This window comes from Buceros rhinoceros, unplaced genomic scaffold (genome assembly GCF_000710305.1).
Source record: "Buceros rhinoceros silvestris isolate BGI_N320 unplaced genomic scaffold, ASM71030v1 scaffold43553, whole genome shotgun sequence".
NCBI classification, from domain to species: Eukaryota; Metazoa; Chordata; class Aves; order Bucerotiformes; family Bucerotidae; genus Buceros; species Buceros rhinoceros.
In genome coordinates, this window is record NW_010405083.1 from 15,847 (window position 1) to 16,487 (window position 641).

The 641-nt window shown below is 54.3% G+C and overlaps 1 protein-coding gene across 1 annotated transcript in view; it reads left to right on the plus strand.

Annotated features, from left to right (window-relative positions):
- The window catches only part of LOC104491195 (synaptogyrin-1-like), a gene marked incomplete at its 5' end in the record, with an annotated part of 4,861 nt that extends 4,644 nt beyond the window's left edge, over nucleotides 1-217 (plus strand). Inside the window, one exon of the mRNA XM_010133578.1 lies at nucleotides 2-217. Coding sequence (XP_010131880.1) covers nucleotides 2-68 — 67 coding nt within the window. The remainder of the gene's footprint in view (nucleotide 1) is intronic.
- Between the last annotated feature and the right edge of the window lie 424 nt (nucleotides 218-641).

A 641-nucleotide genomic window follows, 5' to 3' on the forward strand; every position in this document is an offset into this window, starting at 1 on the left:
ACCAGCAGCCACCTCCGGCAGAAGCTTTCGACACTGAGACACAGGGGTACCAAACGCAGAACTACTGAGCCACCAATGCCCCTTTCCCTTCCCATTTCCCTTCTGTCCCCTTTCCCACTGCCGGCAGAAAGCCGAGGCACAAACCAGAGATGTGCGTAATGGCACAAGAGGTTGCTCTCAGCTATGCTCCAGCCTTCTGGGTCATCTGTTTTTATTTATCGTTTTAAAAAAAGGAGGGAAAAAAAAGAAAAAAGGTTTCTCCATCACCTCTTCCTTCTCCTCCTCCCCAAAACTACCTTCCAGAACCAAATTCTTCCAAAATCTGTCACCACGCTGTGACAGGAAGGTCCCTCCTTCTGTCCTCTCCCTCCTGCCTTGCTGTGAAGGTCAGAGTCTGGCTGGTGGGCAGGAGAGGGACTATGGCACCAGCAGGGTAGGGGAGAGGGTGCTGGAGACAGAAGGGAAGGAGAGAGAGGGACCGGAGACCTTCCTAGAAGAGATGGTGTCACTAAAGGCTGGAGTAGACATGGGGGCATCTGAATTGGGCTGGAAGGCCTGGAGGTTCAGGGAGGGGAATGGTGTTGGAGTCAGCATGCATGAGTGAGAGAGTGGAGGGGGGGGGGCTAAGGGGGGGGAGGGAC